Below are 23,081 nucleotides of genomic sequence, written 5' to 3'. Positions count from 1 at the left end.
TATCCATCACGTACAAATGCCTCTCTGACCCTCCGCCTGTATACCTGGAACAAACAATTGAGAGCCAAATCTACTTGGCCAGCTAGGTCTGTGCACGCACACAGTCTTGCTCTGCTTAAGTTTAAACAAATCAAAGGAGGAGGCTCGAGTTTCCCTAGGATAGCAGCTAAACACTTGAACTCCCTCCCACCTGCCCTTCGAGCTGTGGTATCATAGTGGGCCTTCTGAAAAAGCCCTCAAAATTCTGCTTTTCACCCAACTAATTAGTCGGTATGCCACCAGCATTTGTCTCTGAGCAAACTTAATAATGCCTTTTTCCTAAGATGTGTGTAACTGGTCTTGATACAGCGCCTTGATGCCTCCGGGTTTAGGCGCTTTCCAAATGAAAGAAAATATATAGGTTTTACATCCCAGCATCCACACATCATACTCCTGCTTCAGCCATCAAAACACCTCATACTTTTCACAAACCAGAGAGCAAGCTTATCTGCCCGTGAGGTTACTACTATTGAAAAGGTTCCTGGGTTAATCCCCTCCTAAAATCCTGAGTGTCAAAAATAGATACAATTGCTTCATCTATATTGTGATAAGACCAGATAACCAGATTCTCAGTCATAGGTCTTGATATTTCACCAACCTCCTTATCTTTTCCACCATCCACCTTAATAGATATGGAGAGGTAAACTGGAACGCTCTAATTGTTTACAAAACATCCATCTTCAGAACTGCATGAAACATTAACTGAAACAAATTATCACTAGTTGAAGAAAATGTGAGATTAAAACAGCTATATCGACGCAGAATATCTCCAAACTTTAAGCCATTCAGCATGAAAGGATCCCTGTTGTGGAAAATGTATCTCCATGCTAAGACTTTCTAATTTAACTTTTTTCGGAGCCTTATATGATCTGGGATTGCTCCATAACGATTGTATTCCATGCCGTCATCTCTAGATGTAGTTACTCTACATTTTGATTAAAATAGTCTCCATCGATGATCGGTTCCATGTAATAATGTCGCCACAAAAATCTCGGCATGCAAAAATATCGCTGAAAAATTGCCGTTTTTTGTGGCGACATTATTGCATGGAACATGCGGGGGACACCCCAGCAAACCCCAAACTTTTTTTTTTTGCCCCTGTCCCCATATTATTTACGGCAACCAATATATGGGGATAATATTACCCGATAATCTTGGTAAACGAGCACTCCAATGTCCACTCCAATGTCCACTGCTCCAGCATGATGTCAAGACTGCACTGCTACATTTGTTCCTGTTCTATTAGGAGGATTATAAAGATTCATGAGGAGAGTATTTTCCAAGGGGCGATCGTCCCTGTACTTATGGATTGTAGTCAAGATCAGCCTGCTGCTGGTTTTAGGATTAACAGGTTCGGTTTATAAAGACTACTTAACACCAGTAAGCAAGCAACCCTAGAGCTGGCTGCTGGTATCCTTCATAGCCATCTGGTTAACACGGCTATAGCCAATTAGAGCGTGGCTGTCCATTAACCAGGCTTTCTGCAGCATTATAGGATTTAGTTATGCAATGTTTTGCACGCAAATCCAATGAGAAGCATTTAAAGGCTCTTTAATTTCAAACCAGCAGTAGCATTTCTTTGAGACTGTTTTTAGGAATGCTGCATCAGATTTGGCAGAAGTGCCTTGGATAGCCGCGGCTAATCATCTACCCAGGAAGTGCACACAAACAGCTTGAAGCACTATTTCTGGCACAAGCAACCTTCAAACTAATTGTATGATTTTTTTAATATTGCTTCCGTTTGGAAAATCTAGAGGCAACAATTTACTTAATGTTTGTGATAATTAAAAATTACATCAGCGAGGATGATCATCGGGAAAATGCAGCATTGGTTCTCCTCCACAGATAAAACTTTCAATGATACACCAGTAAGGTTAGTCAAGAGTAGTGAAAGGCATGCATTACTCACCAGAAGCTGGTGCCTCAACAAGGGGTCGCCGCCGAGAATTTGTTGTTGAAAAAGGAAAGTATATTGCTCCAGCCTTCCCCGGTGATGGCAACTGGCCTGGACTTGCAAGGCCCATCTCTGGTCGAACAAGACTGGGCTGCAAAATAATGCAAAGTCCCCTTAGAATTCAGATCTCAAATAGAATCATAACAATGTCACAGTATATTTTCTATAACGGCAGAAAAAGGGGTTTACGATTTAAATAATTTGCTCATATACCATACACATTTGATAGATGAAAAGGAAATCGGTTGTACCTATCCAGTGTTAATAGCGAGACCTCTGAATCCAGTGCAAAAAGGGAAACACTAGGGCAAGTGCTGAGTTTGGCAGCTATCACACTGAAATCTTCTAATTGAACCACTTGCAAATTAGGAGTTCAGCTCTTCCTACAAATCTGTGGCATCATGTATAATTTGCAATAAAGAGGTTGTTTTTTTTTCTTCTCATAGATGGAATGCTGGTTTCCCCTCAATACTGCCTTTGCGAAAATGATACAGTACAGGAAATAGGGTGGTTATGATAGGATAGGTTTTTTATAACGTGCTTAATACCCAGAGGTTTCTAAGCACGGACCCGGGGATCGAACCTGTGCTGCTCCGTGTCGTTTTGCTTCCAAGGCGAGCACGTTGCCCTTGAGCTATCCTCCCAAGACAATTTGGGTAGAAGATACAAGGAATATGCACATTAGTGGAAAAGCGGTCAGCATCTTGGAGCCATAACTCATCATTCTTCTGGCAAGACTCATGAAGCATCAGGGAATCGGGTCTCGCAATCTTCGTAGATTACAACTCAAAGTCTGGTGTTGGCCTTTACGGGAGCATTTCCTCAGTACTCGACATCAAAGGCGTTAAAGGTCCTGGAGATTTATGTGTTATCAAACTGGGATGCAAAAGTGGATAGCAGAGAGAATAATGCCAGAGTCCTGTGGCAGTATCGTCTCGCCTGCCCAAGTAGGATTTAGGGCACATGAACAAATGCGACGTGGCTAGCTTCTACTTCAGAGTCTTGAGATGGAGTTTATGGCCGCTTCTTAGCAACCAAAGAAGGGTGGAGTCTGGAATAAAATTATTTCCTCGACCTCCATCTATTGTGCTGCTGCTTCTCTTTTTGTCCTGCTCTATGACCTGGACCAGATTTGGGTCATCTCACACCAGTAATGGGTGGTGTGAGGGACTAGCAATAGCTCCCTGTGCCCCCACCCTAACGGATTAGGAAACACCTTTACAACACATTGACAGCCTTAGAATACATTGCTTTGCACAAACATCTGTCTCATTTCACACCAAGGCACCAAGCACAGCACATCAGAACACCATCTGCTTCATGCATTCCTTGAAGGCCCAAAGATTGTGGGGCCGTTTGTAGGACCTCTAAAAAACCAAGTGGAAACAATGGAATAGTGATGACATTGAAAAATAATGTCAGGATAGTCGTTTCATATCAGGATTATAGGGTCTCAAAGTTTTTGAGAGATGAAAAAAAGTAGCTAAACAACAAAATAGGACTCTCTTCTCTTGCTTAAAGGAGTTCTGCAAAGCCATAGCCAGTGTAAGTTATGAAACAGGCCAATTAATTCAAACCAACTAAGGGGAGGAGTTAAACCAGTGTTCCAAAGTTCCCGCGGATCTTGACAATTCAAAATGTCAAAGCAAGAGTTTTGTTCTTCACAGGCGGTGTTGTTGCTCCCTCCAGGCTCAAACCATAGGTTTCTTCCATTACTGCGCCCCTTAGCTCAGGTTGTAAACTTTCTCCAGCTGCAGACGCATGACCCTCGCGCAGCAGTATGCTTGCAGGGTCTGCTTGCTCGCTGCCTTCAAGGCGGCTTCAGGGGTGTAGTCCTCTGACGAGCGGGCAATGAATACCAGCCAAACTAGATATCAGGTGGGCGCCTCATCAAAATTAGCTGCGCTATGTGTGGTTTGTAGAAGAGTGTCCCTACTCTTCCCCTGCTTCTCTTGGGGTTTGTCCTGGGACCTTGTCCTGCTCTGACTACTCTTCAGCCATTCTGCCTGTCCCAAGCAATGTGCCGTCTCACTCTTCCACCCGCCTGTTCCACTCTGCCCGATTCAATGTGGTCCAGCTGGGGTTCCCAGTTTTCTCGGTCCCAGTAGCAGGTCTCCCTTTTTAGTGGTGTTTTCTTTGAGGGTCTAAGCCTCACCCCCTTCTATAGCCTTCTATCCATTCAAGGCTTCTCTTGATACACGTCTTCCAACTTCCTGTCGTCCTCTTACCTCTCCTCATAACCCCCCACTTTTCTCTTCCAATATGTACTCTCCTTCTCCCAGGTGGTATCAGTCTCGAGTCTCTCCACTACTTTCTAACCCTTTAGTCCCGCCCTCTTTCGAGAGGATACACTCAGTCTCTCAGACATGTGCTATCCTTTTGTCATCCTCTCAAAGCTCGGTCTCTCCATCCTTGACTCACTCGCCCTCCTGTTATCTGTATCTCCCCTCCAAACCAGATCTATTCCTCTGCTCAAAACGTTCACCCTACTCCAAACCAGATCTATTCCTCTGCTCAAAACGTTCACCCTACTCAAGTTAGAAAGGTGGAAATGACGGTGATTGAAGCATGTTAAAAAAATATTGAGTGGGCAACTGGTGCCATCGCATGAAAATGTGTAACCCTCAACAGGCACTGGTTTGTTACTCGACTCCGCTTTGTACACAGAGGTATACATGCTCAGGGGCATGCTAAACTGCTGATCCAAGGACTCAAACTACCAGCTAGGACCGGAAGGGGGCGATATGTGTTACATGGTTAAAACACGCATGAAAATGAAAAGCGAAAGACTATTCCAAAAAAAACGAAACATAGGAGAAGTATATTTTAAAAAAATGCAGTCAAGCAGCAAGATCTTTGAAAAAGGCAAAGTTAATTTAAATGTAAATGATTTTCTACCACATTGTAAAGAAAAAAAGTACATTAATCATGCCCCCTTAGTATCGTGTGGGCAGCCAAATACATAGGGGCAGTCCAACATGTGGTGCTTCACAGTATATTTTCTCGCCAGTTTCCAATATCGAATTCCTAATAGGGGGGGAATTAATGTAGCTTTCCATCCGAGCGAGATCTTTTTACCATCATGAACCACATTAATAGTCCTGTGCTTTCCCTTTAAAGTAGACACTTCTTTCTGGCTCACTGGGAAACACTGGTCTATACTTAGCACCAAATTCATGAGACGGAAAGAGCAAACACTCGGTTCATGGAATAAGCTAGATTCAGCAAGATGGATATCAGTTGCACACAAAAACGCAGATATTTTCAAAGCGACGGATTAGTTCACTGAAGCAATAATCCCTTCTGAAAAGGGCATTACCTGACAGATAATGCCCCAGCCAAAGAAGATTATCGCTATTTTAAGATAAAAATGACTGCCGACTTCAGTTTTTATCTTTACTGGCAGTGCTTGCATTTCAGGGGCTGAATGTTTGGGAGTGCATACACAAACACACACGCAAATGCATTCAACACAACAGAACTGCAGTCATGGCTCTATGATTAATGGTGCATTGCATTTTCTGTTAAAAATGGAAAAATTCGTTCTTGATTAACTTTTCAACCAGTTGATGTAGCTTGATCAAATTACTATGCTACTGAACCGGTCTGATGCAAATGAGGACGCTAAATTTGATAAGCATCTATGTGTTCTAAGAAGTTGGAAAAAAGGCTTTTAATGACTTTTCTAATTTAGATCACCATATGGAAATGAAAAGTTCAGTACACGATTTCTCCATAGTTCCCGCTTTGGTTTTCAAGATTTTGGGCACACTTGAACACTTTAGAAGGCCGATGCTTTGCAGATGGGCAACAGCAAGACCCAAGTTTCACCGCAATGTGGAAAAAAAAGTAAAGATTACGGTTTATAGTGATAATTTCGAAAAAAAAAGTTTCTACAAAAAAAGTTTCAAAAACAAAGTTTAGAAAAACAAAGCTGTGACAGCCTATATTTAACATGCAAATTGCATTTCTTTCAAAACCAATCGGTTGACAATAGCCATGCACTGGTTTCAATTGAAATGCACTTTTACATGTTAAAAGTAGCATTTCAATTGTTTTTTTTTTGTAACTTTGCAACGTTAGTTGCAGCTGTGGAGTGCTGAAATTACAGCACTGGACAGCTCCATGTAATTTAACCCCAACGCCTGAACCCTAACCCAAGCCCCAACCCTAACCCATGTCGACGGCACTTTCGAAATTTTTTCAAAGAAATTGTCATTCGAAAGAATGGCATTTGGACAAAAAAAATTCGAAAGTTTGCCATTCGAAACTTTCACGTTCGAAAAAATGACAGGACACCAACACTTCAAGAAAGATCAGAGGTGTGGCTGACGTGCGAGTGTGACAGTCTCCTCTGGCACCTTAATTCAACAGCTTTTAGTCTCTTCTTAGTGGTCCTTGCTGTTCATATTTATTGGCATTGTAGTGCTGGACTTAGAATGGCAGTGTTGTAGAGTCTTGAATTGTGTGTTTTTCTTACGTTTCTTGTGTAATTGTTCTTGTTCTTTGTAGTGCCTTGAAACGTTAACAGTAGACGTTTGAGCACAATACTTTTACTAGTACAATACTCTGGATTATCTTGAAGACCCTATTGGGACCTTCGTCTCAGAGTCACTTCCGGACGTAAAAGGACTACGCGAGCCCCATCCACCCTCCCACCGCAGCCCCTGACTTGGGAAACTGCTGGGAAGAGGTCCCTGCAACGGGATATCCAAAAAGGAAGTGTGTACCAGTCTTGCTCTGGAGGTGTAAGTACTATGCATGGGGAATGTGGTGAGGTCATGGTAGAATGTGGAGTGTGTGTGAGACTGCTGGGGTTCTATATGTGGCAGTTTCACCAAGGAGCTGGAAGGTGTCGATGTGCCAGTATCTTGCTGTCTGGACACCTACCTCTATCACTTACCTGGTGTGTACCTGCGGACCAATTCACTCACTTTAAGTAGCCTGGGCCACTGTGTCTTCATGCCCAACGAACCTACAACAAAGTGCTTCACTCACCGGATGACGTTTCTGTGTTGCAATGATTTCTTGAGGATGCCGAGGTGGCAGTCACGTGGAAAGCTCTTCCCAGCCGTGAAGACAAGGCTCCAGGGAAATGACCCACAGGGCCGTGCAGCAGAGGCAGCCATCTCACTGGTACTCTTGCCCTAAACACTCGAGGCAAAGCAAGTGCCTGTCCACTAGTGGGATGTGCCTGGCCCAGCTGGCACAGGAAAATCGGCTATCAACTGGCATAAGCCTTTACACCTCTCTGCTCCAGAGCCCTTCAGAGGGTATAGCCATGGCAATGGATCCTTGAGCCGCAGCCGCCATTGTGACATCCGAGCACCAGCCCTTCCTGGAAGACCCGGAAGCATAACCGAGTGTACAAGAAAGCCCTGGACCGTCCCACCAAACTCATGCTGCACTGCATAGATCAACACTGCACTAGTGCACTTGAGTCAAATGGACCTTCATGCCAAAAACCTGTCAGCACTAAACTATATAGTAGAGCCCCCTGGAACACAGTATTCGAATCTCGCTCCTGTTCAACACTGCAGTAGGGTGGTAGTCTCAGATAGACCATCTAGTCAGGCACATGCTGTAGTGAAGGGGTCACCTCTAAACAAGTGTGGTAGAGCCCAATGAGCCCACACGTCCAGCCCCTGCCGCAGTGAAGACACTGCCAATCATGTCCACCTCTTGCTGTGGTCACCACTAGACAAGTGTACGTGAGTCCATGGACAACTATGTCAACACCTGCTCCAGGTGGCAGAGGTCAGCAATATATTGGTGTATTAGACTCTCTTAACCAACCACTCATCCATCCATCCATCATCCCACATCAATTACCAGGCAGGGAACAGGGCACTGGCGGGACCAAAAATCTACTGGGGAAAAGAAAGGGCTCAACCCACACCAAAGCTGGAGATTGTGACCCATCCTACATGGACAACAGGCCTGGTGGGGAAAGGCTTGTGTTGATGTCTGGATGAGTGCCATCACATGTCTTTATGAACGGGTCTGTAGCCACAAATCAAATAAAAGGACGATTTCTTACTGCAAAAAATGCGTGCTGTCCTGTAACAGTTACCAGCAAATTCCAAAGGTGTGGAGGAGGGGGATGGGACATAGGAGTCATAATTTTACTCTGTGCAGTAACCCACCTGTGGCACTGCAGAAATAAGCCCATTCATACAGCTAGAGCTCAGGCATTCCTTCTCCATTATCTATTTATTCTTTAGAGTTCGGGGGTTTCTCTGCTGATCAAATGTAATTTCAACAACTGCTTGAAGAGGAAACAATGAGGGAGAACTTGGGGTCCAGTCCACAGGATTAATATTGTATATACTATATAATAAAAGGCCAGATGTAGGTTTGTCTGATGCCATCATGCACAGTAGAGGCTGCCCAAACGCCCAGATTGGTCCGCTAGAGGGAACTGCTGCCTTAGGATACACTGTGGTCCAATTTGCATAGCTTCACCAATTGTCAACGCTAGAGGGAGCTTTAGGCTTACGATCTATAGTGGTCCTACTGTGTTAATGAAAAACCTGCACTTTGGCCCGTGTACACGGCCTGCAAACCAGTACCAGGGCTTTAAATGAGCCGGGGTTAGCCGGGACCGCACCCAGGCAGTCTCCAAAATGTGCGGCTGAGCTGGGGCCCTGCCGGGGGCCCCCTGGTCCCAACACACCACGGCAGGACACATTATCCCGCCATGGTCGCAGCCTCAATGGGAGTTGCGCCCGACATTAAATAAGGCAAGCTGACAGAAGTGGCAGCCAGTCACAGCATCGCTGTGGCTGGCTGGCATTTTTATCAGTCACTTTAACTTCCTCTGGTGACCCCCTCACAAGAGGGGTCTGTTATAATATGGGAAGGCTGTATAGTAGGCTCACTCAAAGACCAGCAGGGTAGCCTCTGTAGTAGTTTCACAGTAGCTTTATTTACATATCCACAGATTTACAGTTTGTTACTTTTAGTATTGTACAGGACACAGATCACGCAGTACATCCATGGGCCATCCTCTCATCACCAGCTCAGGCCCCCACAACTGACACTCACGCAACACTCAAAGACAACACTCACCCAACATTTTCTTGAGCGGTCTATCATAACATCCATCAACATTCTACCAGCATGCATCCATGCCAGCAGGACAGAACATGGCTAGACTACATCACAACAGGGTCACCAGAGAAAGTTATTGTCCTTTTGTTTCCCCACCACCTCCCCAGTTCACTGATGCATCTTTAACCCTTGGCAAACCTCGGGACTCCGTGACATATTTCTAGGTTCATAAAGATGGATTGAAAAGTACACAATTCAACGCCTCAGGCTTAGTCTATCGTCAAAGATGGATTGAATTGTGTACTTTTCAAGCCATCTTTTATAAACATAGAAAAATGTTACATATTTCTATTGTAGAGGAGGAGCCAAATGCCTCGACCGGAATTCCCACCCCTATTTTGGCTACATGTTGGTAGCTGAAAATCTGACCCAGATACCACAAAAGGTCTTCAAAACAAGGTATCCATTGAGAAGGCCTTATAAGATGTACCCCCAGAGAGATGACAGCCTCCTAGGGGAGGTCCCTGAAGAAGTGTGAAGCGGTGAGCGCAAGAGGATGGTAGCGTCACAAGAAAGGAGAGTGACGCACTGATGATTAAAGAAGAGAATGCATAGACCTTATGAGACCTGATAAATAAGGAATCGAGTAACATTTCATTTGCGAAATGAAGATTGCATGTACAAAGAACACTGAAGAAAATTAAGTTGTTTCATAACTGTACAGATGCTCTAACGCAAGTAGACTAAGTAATCATGGAGGCTGGCTATACGTAGTGAATAGACTGCAGGCGGTGCCACCAATGTATATATTTATAGAGTCTGGAAGTTTGACATTGCAACTTTAGTAAGCCAGGACCCATAAAACAGAACGGCTGAAAGTTTGGGGCAGCTGGAAATCAATGAAGGATCGAGAATGCTGTCTGGCCCAGTGTCAAGGGTGAGGGCAGGCAAGAACTGGTTATCTGTTCACGAGATACAATGAACGTGAGAAGCAAGGCGAGCTCCTGTTAAGGTATGACAGAAACTCTATGAAAGCCAGGTTTTATTCATTTAAAATCATTAAATGTGAATAAAGGAGCTCAAATGTGGTCTCCTGTCACGTGGGACGGCTAGAAATAGAAAATGGGCAAGCTACATCTAGACTGAAGATAAGAACATGCTCACACTCCCTTCTATTCTCAGGCACAGTGATACTCTGCAAGGCCAAGTTCAAAGACAATTTGAATGGCAGACTGCACGAGTGATGACAGGCAGTGGGCTAATTGGGTGAGGGGCAAGGTCAAGTCCACCCACAGGCACCTGGGGTACCAGCTTGCATGCTGCTAGTGAGTCGAATGTTCCAGAAGGGTACAAGCATGCCAACCAATTATAGAGAGCCATGTATCAAAGAGCCTTGTAGTTTAAGAGCCAATGATGTGTCGTGCATCTAAGAAATAATGAGAATGACTTGCACAAGGGGTGGGCATGCGTTGTCCACCTGACAGAGACCCAATCACAATCCTTTCCCATATAGAAAGTATACTTCGATGTTGCCCTTTGACCTTTCACAATCCCAAGAAAGTGTTCTTAGTTGGCCACGTAGCGTGATGTCATTCATTAAGAGTTTTTGTTATAGTTTTTTCGTGTGATGCGTCGAGATTATGCTGGGAGACGTCCGTTGTACTCCTTGTTTTAGACAATTGAAAATAAAACAGTTATTGTTTGCCAACTTCCTGAGTCGGTCTGGTTATTGGTGTGAGAGCAATTCTGTGCCCCATCCATTTAATGACACGCTTCTGCATTTAAAAAGGACCTAACGGTTTGCAATGTTTGAAAAGAAGGCTTGAAAAATACAAACCATACTAAAGCACACAAAAAAATATATAAACGTAAGCATTTATATATTTATATGCGTACCTCGCTATGGTTTGTGTACTTTTCAAGCCATCTTTTATAAACAAGAAATTGAGGGGGAGCCTCATTTGGGGGCATGGCTTGCATGATGGGTGTGGGCTGAAAAGTACACAAACCATACTAAAGGTACGAATACAAATATATAAACGCTTACATACATTTATATATTCGTTTGCCTACCTTAATATGGTTTGTGTACTTCACAGGCCACGTCCATCATGCTAACCACGCCGACCAATGTGCCCCCCCCCCCGTCATTTCTTACCCCACTTAAAGCCCCGACTAGTACCTAAATAATTGTCCTTTGCTAAAGGGCTGCATTAGGCCAACAAAACACGTCCTTTTAAGCCACTGTTTCATACCCTCTGTTATTTTTTTATTATTCTTAGAGTGTTGCAGTTTACATTAAACATTTCACACTATTAAAATATAACAATCTATGCATGCACAAATTGATGCACTAAAAAAATATCTAAAATCACAGATTACGTTTTTTTATGTATACAATCTTTGCATATTTTTCATGTTGAGTGACTGTTAGGTGAGGGTTTCTGTACAAAGGCTACATAGTGGCGAGCGCAAGCGCTTCCTGGATTTTCTTAAAGTGCAGCGTATTTTGTTAAACTGGTCTATGTGCCCTTTCATAAATGGCCGTTTCCGGCGGCTTTTCTTCGCTTAAGTAAATTAGCCAGCAGAACGCAAGCCACTTTTTCCCGTCAGCCGAGACGAACCCGAAATCAATGTCATTAGCCCATTAAGCTCGATTTTTCTGCCTGTTTGAGCCAATTGAGTCACAATATTGATTGTGCCCGAGCCTGTCCTGGGGGCGTCTGAAGCAGAAAGGAATACATAAACACCCGAGGGTACAGGCGCTGGCGAGGAAGCTTTGTGCGCGAGCAGTACCAGGCTGACTCTTGGCCATCTGCCTGCCCAAGGCCCTCACGGGCATCAATGCAGTCCGAGGGCGTGCAAGCTTTGTGCTTCACGTTGTTAACGAACAACGCTCAAGTCCACCATCGGCTGGAACTTCATCTGCCAAACGTGCACCCAATTACTCCAAAATAATCAATAGTGACTGATCCTTTGGACACCCCAGCTAATGGAAGCGGATAAGAGTATTAAAAAAAAGCGCAAGAGCTCTACGGCCAAGTGTCGTCCTCCTTGGCTGGCAGTGTGTGACTGCTACTTGGGGGCCGGGGGTTGCAATGTGGAGGACGATTGCTGCTGGTGGTGTATTTTATAGAACACAGGACCAGTAACCATTGCCAAAAGCTATCCCAGAGCCTACAGCTACAGCCTAGGAGCCCTGTTCACCTCTCCATTCCACCAACCAAGCACCTTTGATCTCTGAACCAGCAGTTATGTGGCTGACACAAGGACTGGAGGATGCCACGGCCTCTGAACTTTTCATGCACGTAGTAGTTACTACTGGTCAGTACATAGCTCAATATCCTTAATGCAGGAGAGGTCAAATAACTTCTAACAAATCAATTATGGGGCCAAGAAAAAAAAGTATTGCAGTTGTGCAAGTATTACAAATATTCCATGTATGCAAAATGAAAACTTACCATAGTGAAAAGTTGTTAAAGAGTGTGTGGGGGGAGTGGTGGAGGGGGGAGCCAGGTTAAATTTGTTCCCAAACAAATAATACAGCTACAAATAAAGTAACAGTTCTTGCATAGTCGGGAATGGGATGAAAACTGGCAGCCAAAAAAAAAAATAGGAGTGTTTTACAAAGGAAATACTTCAAGATTCTATATTTGTTGCAGGAGTGGGTGGAGCCTCCAATGATTTCCTATGGAAATGTAGGACACACGTACAATTCATTAACACTAAAGGGGTATTAAGTCAGCGGTCGCCTGCTTCACTAGGTACAGACTTGGGGGGGGAGGGGGGGGCAGATGTAAAAACACAAATCTAGGCATTCCTATACAACTCACGATCATGTCTCTCAACACAAGTCAACAAGCATTGACAAAGTCAACAGTTTCAGCTTTTGTGTTGGCACGTGAAATGCACTTACCGAACATTATGCACAAGCCAAAATGGTTGGCTTTGCCAATGCTCTTTTTTTTAACAAGACTTTAGTGAAGGATATGCATAGTATTTATAAAACGAGTGGCTGAAGGCAGAACGGGTTACTTTTATTAGACCAGTAGCTCTTTTACAACTCCAATTAAGTCATTAACTCTCAGAAGACTGCTTTGAAAAAAACACTGGCAAGCACCCTCAGCAAGGTTTGATGATTAAAGTTAGCTGAAAGCAGAGATAAAAGGGTACCAAAAAAGTAGTGGAACTGTAACTCAATCATAGGACAGAGTAGGAAGGAAAGGAGCAACGTGCAATACATTTTCAAGGGTTGCAGACATGCAGGTTGACAACCATTTGGGTTGAAATCGATTTCAGTTTAGCTGTAACTGATATCCGGTGGAGAAGTGTGCTTTAACTTCATAAGGAACAGTTCTGGAATGGGGAAATGGTTGCAAAAAGTAGTGGAGCTGTTAATAGGAAAAAGTAGTGGAACATCGCTCCCGACCGTTCCTGCTTACTTCGACCACTGGCTCAAAGAGTTCCCATGAGCAGGTGTTTTGGGTGGGGATGGGTTTGAACAGCCATAAGTATTAGCGTTGACATGAGCAGTCAACCGTGTGCAAATAAACACCCACAAGCTGTGTGTCCCTCAAACCATTTCTACCCAGATGCACTCTAGTACAATCGTTTTGGCTTCTAGGTGGTGCTAAAGCGCCACCTTTTAGCTCAAACTAAAAAGGGTTTCTGCCATGGAGATATCCTCAAACATAGTCTTCCCTGCCTGGCAGCTCTTTGGGTTTTGTCTCTCACACACTACACAGACGTGTTTATCTGGGGCTACTGTGCTTCCGTCTCTCTGGCCACTTTACACAGGCTTCTAGTAACCAAGTCAGTACAGGAGAAGGACACACTCGGGGTGTCCGGCAAAGAAAGGGATGGCCATCAGTCTGGAACTAGATGCAAGAACTCTGAAGTTTGAGCCCAGTGAAGATCAGTCTTGCAGTTTTGCAGAAAATGACGGGGGCCAGATCTGAATCTGAAATGAGAATATTTGATAGAATATAGTCTACCAGTTAAGGAGAAATACTGCTTGGTTAAGTGTTGCCCTATGGTCAACAAGAATGTGGATTTTCGGGTGTAAGTACATTGGAACCAGGTCCCTTTGCACCCTTTTATGTGGTTTGATGAACATTAGCCTGTAAAATGGCAGCAATGTTGGAATGAGGAAAGAGCAATGGACTGGGCATTTCTCCAATGACATTTAAAAAAACTAAATAACTTGGGGAACTATCTTATGGGCATCAAGTCGCCTGAACTCGGAAGAGACATTGCATTTGTCTGCCTCAATGTGCTACCTGTAGGTTTTAGGGGATTATGCGGTCCCCCACGATTGCAAGAAAAGAGCTGGAACGTAGGCTGCTCTTCGGTAGATGTTTCGGCGGAAATGTCATGTAACTGCCTTCATTAGGACTCTTAATTTAACTGGAATCTGTTATCAAGTGAATATAAACAGATACCTATTAGTATGGACTTTTTAAACTGCTCTATGCCCCACTAGAACAGTAGCACTACAAATTGCTCCCCAACCTTCAACTGCTGGGCCTTCCCCCTATCTTCATGTTTTTTTTTTCTTTCTTGCACACTTTCAAACCACTGGCTTGCACGTTGACTACCATCCTTAAAAGCCCTGAGAGCGCAACATATGGATGAGGCAAATGAGTGTGGCTTGAATGTGGTCCATAACTCACTTTACCCTCATTCCTACCTGTATATTCCTTGTGCCAGTATGTGCTACTGCCATACATAGATAGGGAACCAAATCCTTGTGAAATGTTGTAGTCCCTACTGCTACGATGAGGACTGGTGCTATTCTCGCTCTGTTAGGTGATTTTATTCCAAATTGTAACTACAATGTGGGGACACAGATGTGGAATAGGGTCAACAACATTTCTGTGTCCAAACCCTGTGCATCATTTACTTTAAATGCCTGTTGCTACATGTACCTGTGGGCGTACCATGTCTCTCTCATAAGTCGCTGGTACAGGCTTTGCTCCATATTATTTATTTGGCTTTTTCAGGTTCCATTTATGCTGCAAAAGAGCGGAAAGTTCTGCATCATTGCCAATGCACCGGCAAGTTCATGCAGTGTGGAATTTCTAAGTGCAGTCTCGACCCGAAACTTACCGGAGTACGGCTGTCGGCTGCACAGACATCTCCTCTCGAACTTTCTGCATTCAATGCTGGCTGGATCAACTTGCTTTGTTGTGGCCCTGCACAGGTTGGTCACACGATTAAACGTCAGACCATGACGTTTGTATACCGAAAACGTTCCTGTTACGTTACAGCAGTGACCAAAAAGGTCCACCATACTGGAGTTGCTAAGTTGGGGAGCCATGCTGTTTAAAGTATAGCATGAACTCTGAACACGAATGTACAGTTCAGAGGGAGTAGACCCCTCAATCGCTCCACAGGTTCTTGGATTTGTTTAAATTGTATGTACTTCATTGGCAACATCTGGAGGCAAGTTATTTCTCAAATCCTTTCAAGTGGAATCGCGGATATTCGTTTAGCTGACCAAAATATGACTGGTAAATATACCAAAAGCACCTGCAATAATGGATGCACTTTGCTGTTCAGTGGTAGCCCAGGTCAAATAAACATGTTCTGTCAATTAGTCGTTTGGAAAATGAAAATCCTCATTGAGTCCCATCAGGCGAGCTCCTGTTTTGTAAATCCACCAAGCCTGTCATCGCCAGTAAATCTTGATGCACATGACTTTTGGAATAAAATGAATGAGGAATAAGGGAAACATGGCTTATGCTTCCAATCTAAAATTGTGACAGACACTTTGGGCCCGATTCACAGAAAAATGTTATAACGGTGCAATCCCATAGGAAAATGGGCACACATTCACCAGCAGCACCTCAATGTTATAAAATACATCCCTCAGGTAAAACTGAGGGGCTGCAACGTGACAGATGCAAAATAGGCCTCTTTGTTTTACGGCTAACCCTCATTTAAACTAAAAAGTAGTGAGATCTTGTCAAACTTTCACAGCTTCAACTATTTTCAACCCAGAAAGGAAACAGGATAATCCTGTCCTTTTGATAAACCTACGGCCACTGAAGCACAAACCAGACATTACATATCACCCAAAAGATGGGGGGTGCTGAAACAAACTCAACAAATCGGCCTGACGAGAATTACTGTGCATTTCCTTGATGAGTAGCACTTTGTAAGGTATACACCAAAGACTACATTGCCTAAAGCAAACTGGCTTTCTTCCACCCCTCCTTCACTCCCAGTGAGACAAGTGGCTTTCCACAAAGGTCCCGCCATACAGAAAAGTGGTTTATAACAAGGCAACAGAACCAAAACACAACTTGCACGTGGATGTACTGCTTCAGTATCAAAATTAGATCCTCATCTTTTGGACTAACACTGAGATTATTACACACTGGGAAGCATCTCTTGAAATGGCCCATCGGGCTCGGGCTTGCAAGCGTAGCTGTGAGAAGGACACCGCTCTCGGAGGAGAAAAGCAAGAGTTAAGGAGCTTTCATTCGCTTCCTGCGAAATGGCACTGGGCACAAAGGCAGTGGCCACTGGTGACCTTACGATGTGCAATTAACTCCCCCGCACCAACCAGCCCCTGGGAGAGAGTCGACATAATGGGTTCAGAGATGCAGTTTTACAGCACATTCTTTACAAATAAAATGGCAACAACCGCATATAGTTTACAATCTATTCTGCAAGGCAGGGCATGACAATTAGCAATAGTTGCAGATCACAAAGTACACTGGAGCATTTTACAACATTATCACGGTGCCATGGCTTATGACATATGCCAGAACTACCACTGTAAATCGCATGTTCATGATGCCTGTACAGAAATGTGTCATCATAGCCTTTTACAAATATTTTAATGATGCTGGTGGCAACAGTATGACCTCGCTGTCAGATTGCCCGAGCCACTCAGATACACAGACAAAGCTCCATAGATAAGGGCATAAAAGGCACTTTTGGTCCCTGAAAAAAGCCAAACACTCACCAACAAGGGGCGGGGGAGTAAAATAGCACTAGCCACGAGTGAAACATTCTCATTGGTCTTTGCAGGGATGAATTTCATAAACGTCCATACAGAACTATTGATTTTCACAGCCTTCTCTTTTCATACAATAATTGGAAATATAGAGAAAATTACAGTACCTTTAAGAAAGCACAACAAAGGAGTCCTTTACTGTGAATTGTGTTCGTCTTATTTTACACACAATAATACATCTCCTGCAAACTACCAATCTGCAAAGATATATCCAATTTTATTCTTTTTTTCTTTATTGAATATAGCTGAAAAATTCAACTTTTTCAATATTTTAACAGAATTCATTTACATATTAAATACACCGAAGAACATCAGATAAAAATGGAACAAATGGAATAAGAGAGACAAAAATATAAACAAAAGACAAACATAAAATCTTTGGAAAGAACAAGACCTTACACAAGACTTAACTGACTATGAAAGGAAAAAATATGGAAAACTTATGTACCACATATTGAAGTTATCAATCATAATTATGAATTATTTCCACTGAGTAAATAATATCATAAAATAAGTCTCTTGATTGCAGAAACAGAACAGTACATCATATATTGTGTCTGCACAACCTACGCAATTTTTAAAACACATGGCCCATCTGGATTGATTTCCTATACATTCAGGCAAGATCACAAAACTTGGAAATCCTTACATTTCTGGTCCAATTGGAGACAAAGATTTCAATTCCAGTTTTAAGGCCGCTAGAAAGTTATAGGTAGCAATGCGGATACTTATTGAATTAGTGGATAATATTACCGACCAACGAGCGTCAGGAGGTATCACACTAAAATAAGACATGTGCGACTCAAAATGTTTCCTTCATAAACTACTCACAGCCGGACATTCAGTTATAATATGTTTAAGGGTTTGACTGCCACATCCTGACAGAAGGCACAGTAGTTCTCCTTCCGAGGCAGCAACCTCTTTCTAGCCAGGACATCACGAGTGGGAAATAGGTTAAACCGCAGGCGTAGGATGGTAGTTCTTACTTGTGGAGAAGGAGATTGGTTTAGGTATGGCGCCAAAACTTTGAGTCTTTTATGTTCAAAGGCCAATACTTGAAAATCTTTATACGAGAGACGCTCAGTTCTCGCATGAATCCAATCAGATCTAAACATTTTTACCTTTGCTCGAGTTGGATTAACAATAAGGGTTTCCAAAGTTAGATCTGCTCTAGCCAAAATGCTGTAAATACATGAAACCCACATTTTAACAAATGAGTGTTCAGAGGTCAATATATAAATAATGTGTCTAGTATGTTGTCAGGTCTTACAAAGGTCAAGCACTTGCGAAACAAGGCACAAAGCCTCCAATGATATTCCGTATCCAATTCTATTCACAAAAATGACTACAGGCATATATGAGAAAGCAGAACAGAGTTTGTGTGTACACTGGAGGTCACAAAAAAGCTTGATGCAATTAAAAATGCATTTATTTGGAAAACAAAAGAAGAAACGGCCGAAAACAGAAAATATGTATACGTAGGAACGCCGTCACAGGAAGGAGCTGTACTCTTAAAGACCAGATTTAAAGAGGACGTTTATGACAAAAAGACATCTTTTAATTTGCCTGAATTATTAGGTGCAAAGAATGATGGCTTATAAATATCACATACCACTCTCCACACCTGTTAAATCCACTGGCTTCATCAACCTCCACCTTCCCTTCACACACCACATAGCCTCTGTCACCAAAACATGCAATCTACAAATACCTCCTACGCAAAATCAGACCTATCCTTCCTCCTGATGACTTTCCGCACCACAGTTCAAGCACTGGTTCTCTCTAAGCTGGACTATGGAAATGCAATCCTCACTTACTCCCCAACACCACCACACACATCACCCCCGCTCTTGCTCAGCTCCACTGGCTCCCCATGCCCCAGAGAACTGCCTTCAAAGGATTCTGCATTGTTTTCAAAGCCATCCACATCAAAACTCACTCTTACCGTCCTGACAAACTCATAACCACACAAACACCAGACAACCCTACCAACACATTCTACACATTCCCCTCTGCAAACTCACATGCACGCAAAAAGAATTATTTAACCATTGGGCACCCACAGCACGGAACACCCTACCTCTCCACATGCACATCACCACTTTCAGAAAGAGCCTCGAAACATACCTGTTTCCCCACACGTAGCCCTGCCCTCCTCCAGTGCTTTCACTGGTCTATCCTAAACTTCCGATCTTTTCCTGAAAACATTTTGCAATTTATTTTTCAACTCCCACCTCCTCAATATTTGAACCATGTAAGAGGCTCCAAGAACCTCTGGGTAGGAGCAGTGCTAAACCAAACAAATGCCAATAAATTAAATACTTACAGTTAACATATATTAGCGCCCATGGAAGAGGAGCAGGGGGCTGGAACGTGGCCATAATTTGATGGCAATCCCCAGCGTTCTATCCCAGCATCCTGTGCCTCTCGCCCAGGTCTGCCATCATGCAGTGTCCCTCTTGGTCTATTGCCCTGTCGCCCACTGGGGCCCCTCACCCATCCGAGACCTGCACTGTCTCTCCATGACTCATCCAGCTCATCACGTCGCTCTCCCGGCCACCTCTTTGCTAGTCATGGAAATAGTAAAAGGGCAATCGCACTTTCCTATTTGCTTTGTATGTAGTTGTTTTTCAAGGGATATCAGTGCTCACCAGTGGTGCATAGCTGCTACACCTCTCTATAAAAACTTCTTAAACTCGTAACATTGGGGATAAAGACCCAAGTGCCAAAATGTATCGCACCCTTGTTTGCAGGCATTCGGGGCCAGTAACACTCTGGCTTGCTGTAGGCTTGGCTGGCAGGCCATTATCAGCTGTGTTTGCCCCAAACAAGGGTGTGACGACAATATTTTACTCTGCTAAAGAGAAGCCCTCAATTTGGAGGGGAAATTCCTTTTTTAAACAGCCAATAAAATAAGCAAAAACTCCCACTTTAACAATTTATCTGCAGCCCTGAACATTCACATACAAACTTGCTTGGCATACGGAATCTCACATATACATACAAAGGGAAATCATTTCACCGAAATGTCAGGGGTAGCGGAAATGACATAACATGACCCTTGACCTCTGATGACATCCCTGGAAGCGAGGGGTACACGATCATTGACCACTTGACAAAACATGAAGTGGCATCACATAGCACTGTTCCTAAGTACACTACGAAAAATTATGGTTACGATATCACTGCAATGTGATACGCATTTCATACAAGAATGGATCACCACATGTATCGTTAATGGAGTGTATAGGCCCATACTACTAAATTACAGTGAATGCAAGCAGACGTCCAAGGCCAAATGATGTGTTATTATATAGCACTTATGCTTAAGCGTTTTACAATGAACAAATATACATACATTATCACCCGACCTGTGTTTGGTACTTATTTATCGACCACAGAAGGATGAAAGGCTGAATTGGCTTTGCCAGAATTCGAACATGCAGACCATCGCTCACATTGCAGCTGTGAACGCTCAACCCACTGAGCTATCGTACCGGCTACAGTTATCTTACACTGTGCACAAGCTTTTAGTCGCAAGGATTTTGTCAAGTGACCGAGGACACTGATATGGAATGTCTTGGGATGATCGTAACAGAGACAACAGCAGAAAAAAATAACATGCTATAACTGCAACTACATAGGCCGAAATGGGGGCTTATTTTATTCCAAATGTTTTTTGAAAGTTTTTGTCTGCATTGTGAAATTGAGGTGTTTAAGAACAGAGTAAGGGCTGATTCATGGAACGTTTTCCTATGGGATTGCACCATTATAGAACACTTCCATGAATCAGGCCCTAAACGTTTAAGGAGTCTAACAATTATTGTATAGAACTCCAGAAAGACAAATTGTTATTCCAATTCTTACTTATTTAGGGTCACTGTTCAAAGTGTTACAAGCCTGAACAAGAAAGCCAACCACTCCAGAAACAAGGCGTACCGCAGAGTTAGCAAGGGAGACCTCAGGGGACCCCCAAATGACGTCCCTGCACATAGGTAGCCGCCATCCAACAGCTCTAAAATTGCACACTTGCTCCTTCACTACCAAGAAGTAGATTTCATGCAGGAAGCGCCATCAAAGGGCATGACCTTAGCACCCCATGATGGCTTGGACAGAAGCCATGTGCTGGAGCGCCCCCTACCACCGAATGTGCCTGCCCAAGCCAGCAATGGGCCATGCAAGAAAAGCAAATCCTGCCCCCCCACCCCAAGCCTTGCATGGACCATTAGGGATGAGCAAGCTGTGGCCCCGATGGCAAACAAGATACCAGGTAACCCCCAACACCAGGCAGCCAGGTAGCCCTCCGTCTCTGCTGCTGTCAAATCAATCGGGTTTCCTTGAGTGTGCGCTCATGGTTACTCCATAGCAGCTGCCAGGTCGCTGCTCTGTCACCCATTACTCTGCAAAGATTCAAAACCTGTGCACTTCAGAATTGTGAAATTTCACCATGATGAAGCAGACTCTCTGGCCTCCTAAAATATAGAGATTATTGTTGCCAGTTCTCGCAGGTTTGGATGATCACTGGGGCGGAGGGGAGAGGGGGGGACGAGTTCCGATGCTCCCCGAATGCTGTACTAATGTAATGAGTAGAATGAAGAGCGTGCTCGCCAGCGATGAGCGGGTTCCTGCACCAGTAGTTAAGTGCTGGCTGGTGTTTGGACGTACCAGTGGCTCCTTCAGGAGTCTGGTCTATATTGGTCATGCATTTACCTCTAGAAAATAGTATGGCAACTGGAGCACTTTTGTTTATTTACTAGTGGGCGCAAAGCGCACATACGAAATAGCCATGCATTTATTTTGTTACTTTTCAGTTCGAAAAAGACAAAATCCATTCTTTAAAAAGTGCCCCTCTGTAGACAATGCGAGAATTCTTACATCATATGGGCCAGGCACAGATCGAAGGTGGGGATTAGAGCTCGCGTGCCTGTTCATTACTGGGGATTAGGGGAGCAGCGCAGCAAGGCTTTGAAGACGCAGAGAGCAGGGATGATAGGGACGAGGTGCGCTGATAAACACTGCCTAGATGAGAGGAAGCAGACAGGGAGCCCTATTCCTAATGACCCCCTCCGTGGGCTAATGACCTCCAAGGCTCTATAACATCAAAGGAAAGCCATGGTGATTTGCCAGCACACAGACTGAACTGGATTATATGCGCATGTCGGACTAGCAACGCAAAATGGCACATTCTGAAGCAAAGGTTTGTTTGTGTCGCGACACCGGCACACACACACACACACAACAATCCGTTTTGAATAAAACAAAAAATAACTGGAGACAAACATGAGTTAAAGAACATTTTAAGATTAAGAAATGCGTGCAATGTGACCTGTAAAGTATGCGCGAATGCTTAATCATATCCCCACTTATGTTAAGATGGTCTTTCCTAAACATTTTTAAATAAATCTTTGTGCAACCATTCTCTGCCAAACGTAATGCAAAAAAATAATCGTAGCAACAAAGGAAACCTTTCTCATGAATAATGAGTAAAGCAGATATGTTGATAAAAACAAACTGCCTAATGTTCCCAGCTATGCCTGAGGTATTCCGCCAGTCCCATGTGTAAACCAACATTTTAAATGGAAAAAATAAAACTACAACTCCCAGCATGCAATATACAAAAGACTAGTGTAAGGCACCACTCAACGTAGGGCCACTGCCAGCCATGTAAATAAAGAACAAAAAAATTCACAATTGGCTTATTTCTGATGATGTGCTTATGACCAAGTGCGAAAACGAGGGGAGAGCAGTGGACTGGGGATATGGAGTCCAGGGATTTTCCCTGTGACCTGCTCAGGTGGAGGCTGGTTTGGGCAAACCCCAGGGTGACTGGGGAGGAAGCAACAAGAGGAAAAACAAAAAAAACCTGTACTAATAATAATAATAATAATAATAATAATTGTGCATGTATATAGTGCTACAAACCCTCAGGTATCTGAGCGCTGCTTATTATTACCCACGGTGTGTGGTGCTCATTTATCGACCTCAGAAGGATGAAAGGCCGAGTTTGAC

General features: G+C 43.6%; 1 protein-coding gene across 6 annotated transcripts in view; it reads right to left on the bottom strand.

Annotated features, from left to right (window-relative positions):
* TCF12 (transcription factor 12) overlaps nucleotides 1–23,081 on the bottom strand; it is a 1,064,187-nt gene that overhangs the window by 353,456 nt on the left and 687,650 nt on the right. For all 6 annotated transcript variants that reach the window (XM_069624898.1, XM_069624900.1, XM_069624899.1 and 3 more), the window contains one exon: nucleotides 1,949–2,084. In XM_069624898.1, the coding sequence (XP_069480999.1) occupies nucleotides 1,949–2,084 (136 nt within the window). The remainder of the gene's footprint in view (nucleotides 1–1,948; nucleotides 2,085–23,081) is intronic.

This window comes from Ambystoma mexicanum, chromosome 11 (genome assembly GCF_040938575.1).
Source record: "Ambystoma mexicanum isolate Mex_15411 chromosome 11, UKY_AmexF1_1, whole genome shotgun sequence".
Lineage (NCBI taxonomy): Eukaryota > Metazoa > Chordata > Amphibia > Caudata > Ambystomatidae > Ambystoma > Ambystoma mexicanum.
Note: the sequence above shows the minus strand (reverse complement) of the source record. Positions and strands in the feature narration are given on the sequence as shown.